This window comes from Histoplasma capsulatum, genomic scaffold, assembly GCF_000149585.1.
Source record: "Histoplasma capsulatum NAm1 scaffold_4 genomic scaffold, whole genome shotgun sequence".
NCBI lineage: Eukaryota > Fungi > Ascomycota > Eurotiomycetes > Onygenales > Ajellomycetaceae > Histoplasma > Histoplasma mississippiense.
In genome coordinates, this window is record NW_001813979.1 from 1706653 (window position 1) to 1709965 (window position 3313).

The window sequence follows — 3313 nt, forward strand, 5'->3', positions numbered from 1 at the left end:
ATAAGAGGGGAAACGGGGGAAAGGGGGAAAGAATGCAATTGGGATTCTACTCGGACAGGCAAACGATTATAACGATGCTTGGAAGCCCAGGCGGCTGGAAATATGAGAATTTTGCTTTAACATTTTTAGCCCGTTGTTTTCTTCAGTTATTCTGCTGTCATCCTGCTGTTCTACACTGCTCCTCCTGTGGCCCGTCCTCTGTCTCTCTCTTGGCTAATTATATATCACTGCTTGCTGGTTCGAAGCTTGAGAACACTGTCCCTCATGTCCATTCTGCAGATGTATACTAACACTTCTCGCCACAAAAGTGATGCCTTTTGCAATACAACGGCTAACTTGGTGGCACGAATGGATTTTGCGAAATCTGCCCGTACTACTTGTGATAATGATGAGCTTCCTCCTGTAAATTCTCTCTCACCACTCGAATGACAGGGAGTATATATAAAAATATATCATCTTGAAATTGCTAAGAAGAAGGCCAATGCAATTACCCTCTCCCCTTTGCTCAAACTTATCATCCATCAACCCTCCCTACGGCTTTCATCCGTTCCAATACTTCACCCCCGTCTAAAAATGGTTGAGGCGCCTTCGAAGAATCAAATTCGATCACTGGAAAATCCGTTTCATCACCATCACCATCGTCCTCTCGATCCTCCCGATCCCCCTGACCTTCCCGCTCTGCCTCCTGCTTCTGTCCACTTCCACTTTCAGACCGCCGATGACTCCCGGTAGCTATAATAATGGTAGACCTTAACTCGACATCTGCTGGGCGTGCGGAGGGGTTAAGAGGCTTCGAAGATTTGGTTGGTTTTGAGATGGGTTGTCTTGGAAGTAGTAAGGTTCGGTGGCTTGGCGGGCTTGTCATGTTTTTCTTCTTCCTCCTCTTCCTCTTCTTCTTCTTCTTCTTTCTCGTCTTTTCATTTACTTTTTTCTTTCTTGGGATGTTGATGTTGAATTTCCTCCCTGAACGCCACCAACCACTTCCAAGGTTGCCCTATCTATCGCACGTGACACAGGCACCCCACCAACCTCCAAACTCACCGACATCGGACACAAGTCGAGTCAATCGCTCAGTTAACCCCGCCACCGGGCCGCAAGAAACACCCAGACGCTGAGATTTTGCTCTTTGCGATATCTGCAACCACACCTAGACGTGGCGTATCGTGACTCTCCTCTTTCCCACGAGTGGTCGCTTCCCCGCGGTCCCCTGCGACCCTCCGGGGGCTTAATCTTGCCGATTACGGCCTTCCCCGGTGAGAAGAGCTTCACAGCGTGGCTGCCCTGGCATTCAGCGACGACCGTAAGCGCAGGGCCAGTGGCAGTGGGAGTGTCGCTGGCGTTGGCGTTGGGAATAGTAACACAGTCGGAAGCGGTGCTAGTGCTCCAGGGAGGATTACAACTCCCACCGGAGCAGCAGCAGGAGTTGGGCCAGCAGAGCAGCACGGCCGCAGCCGGCGTCCCAGCCCCGCAAGGAGGAATACGGTTGGTTCGTTTGCTCTTCGCCCTTCTCCTGCTTCGGTATCAACTTTTATCGGTGGAAGCCAGAGACGCAATGGGCCTACTGGAGGTCTGGGTAGTTCGCCAGGAAGCATTGAGGATACTGAAGAGACGGAGAATAATACCAACAATGCCCAGGATGATCGGAAGAAGCAGCCAGTGAAACGCGCTTGTAATGAGTGTCGCCAACAGAAGGTGAGATGCTCAATTGATATGTTTTGCCCGTTCATTCTTTTATTTTTTTTTTCTTCTTAATTTTTCTTTGTCGTAGATAGGTATACGCTTATTTTTTCCAGTCTAAATGAGCAGTTTACTCATATATTTTGCAATCGGCTAACATTTGTCTTCCAGCTCCGATGCGACGTTATACAAGAACCTTTTACAGCTTGCTCACGTTGCGGTCGTCTTAAGTTGGAATGCAAGATTGAGTCGAATTTCAAACGGATCGGCAAGCGTAGTCGGAATGCTGAGATGGAACGTGAGATAATTGAGCTGAGGCGACAGATTGCGAATGCCAATGCCGCCGCCAATGCGCAACAAAAGCATCAGCAACACCAGCACTCATCCTCCATCAACCAAGGCCCTTCATCAATTTCTACGCCGTTTAATTCATCTCAGCACAACATATATCAGACGTCGACGGGCCTTTCAGGGAGTCAATATATGGGATCGCACGAAGCTGTTGCGTCACTGCTTGATCTTCGATCAGGACTGGATTCTTCTAGTTTTCTTAGAAGCTCCAGTAGCCAGGTTGCAATGGCCAAACGGCTTGAAGGGGTGTCACTCGCGCCAGAACGGGTGACGGATTTATTTAGCCAGTTAGTATTCTGGATTGAAATTATCGAGTGAATCCAAATCACATTTATGCTAAATATGGACCAGGTTTTTCACATTCTATCACCCTTTCCTCCCATTTTTGGATCGAGATAGGTCACCTGAAGAGTATTACTCCGCGTCGCCGCTCTTGTTCTGGTCTATAATTAGTGTGGGTTCGCGTCGATACCAGGCAGACCCTACTCTTCTAAATGCTTTGTCGGGGCCGGTGTCAAGATTGGTATGGAGTGTATTGGCAGATGTTCCTCAAAGCTATCACGTCGTTAAAGCATTGGCGCTGTTATGCACTTGGCCCTTTCCCACCAGCAGCACGTCGACAGACCCAACATTTATGCTTTGTGGTATGATGATGCATATAGCGATGCAAATAGGCCTCCATCGCCCGTCTCATGCCCAAGACTTTTCTAAATTCAGGATCGAGTTCAGAGAAGGGGAGTTAAAAGATAGGGTTAAAACTTGGGGTATTTGCAATATCGTTGCTCAAAGGTATGAATTTTTTTTTACGTTCGTAAAACTTCCAGTACTACACCTCGTACCACTGGGCGCTAACACTCTTATCAGGGTTGCAACTGGTTATGGACAACCGTCGCAAACTTTGTTTGACTGGACGTTGTCATCACCGGAATCTGCTGACCAGAATTTCAAGCTTCCAGCGGAAATAAAATGTCGACTAGATATCGAAAAGTTTTGCGATAAAGTAACCAGAGGCCTCTACAGCAATGCCCGAGATCCTGTCGGGCTATCGTGTGATGATGAAAGATTCGTTGTAACATCTATTCTAACAAAGGACTTCGAGGAACTCGAAGGCCAGCTGAGACAAGAGCATAATTGTGTGTGATTTTCCTTTCCTCTTTCCTTGTCTCTTTACCTCCCACCTCCTTTTTTTTCTCCTTATTTTTATTTTATCGGTGAGTGTTGTGATTTTGATTTTTTTTTTTTTTGTTTTTTTCACCGGCTGGGAGACTTTACCCACTGATAATTA

General features: G+C 47.3%; 1 protein-coding gene across 1 annotated transcript in view; it reads left to right on the plus strand.

Moving 5' to 3' along the window:
- Nucleotides 1-740: 740 nt before the first annotated feature.
- HCAG_04510 (hypothetical protein) overlaps nt 741-3313 on the plus strand; it is a gene marked incomplete at both ends in the record, with an annotated part of 3524 nt that continues 951 nt past the window's right edge. Inside the window, 6 exons of the mRNA XM_001540620.1 lie at nt 741-803; nt 1109-1486; nt 1546-1692; nt 1849-2315; nt 2380-2817; nt 2893-3165. Coding sequence (XP_001540670.1) covers nt 741-803; nt 1109-1486; nt 1546-1692; nt 1849-2315; nt 2380-2817; nt 2893-3165 — 1766 coding nt within the window. The remainder of the gene's footprint in view (nt 804-1108; nt 1487-1545; nt 1693-1848; nt 2316-2379; nt 2818-2892; nt 3166-3313) is intronic.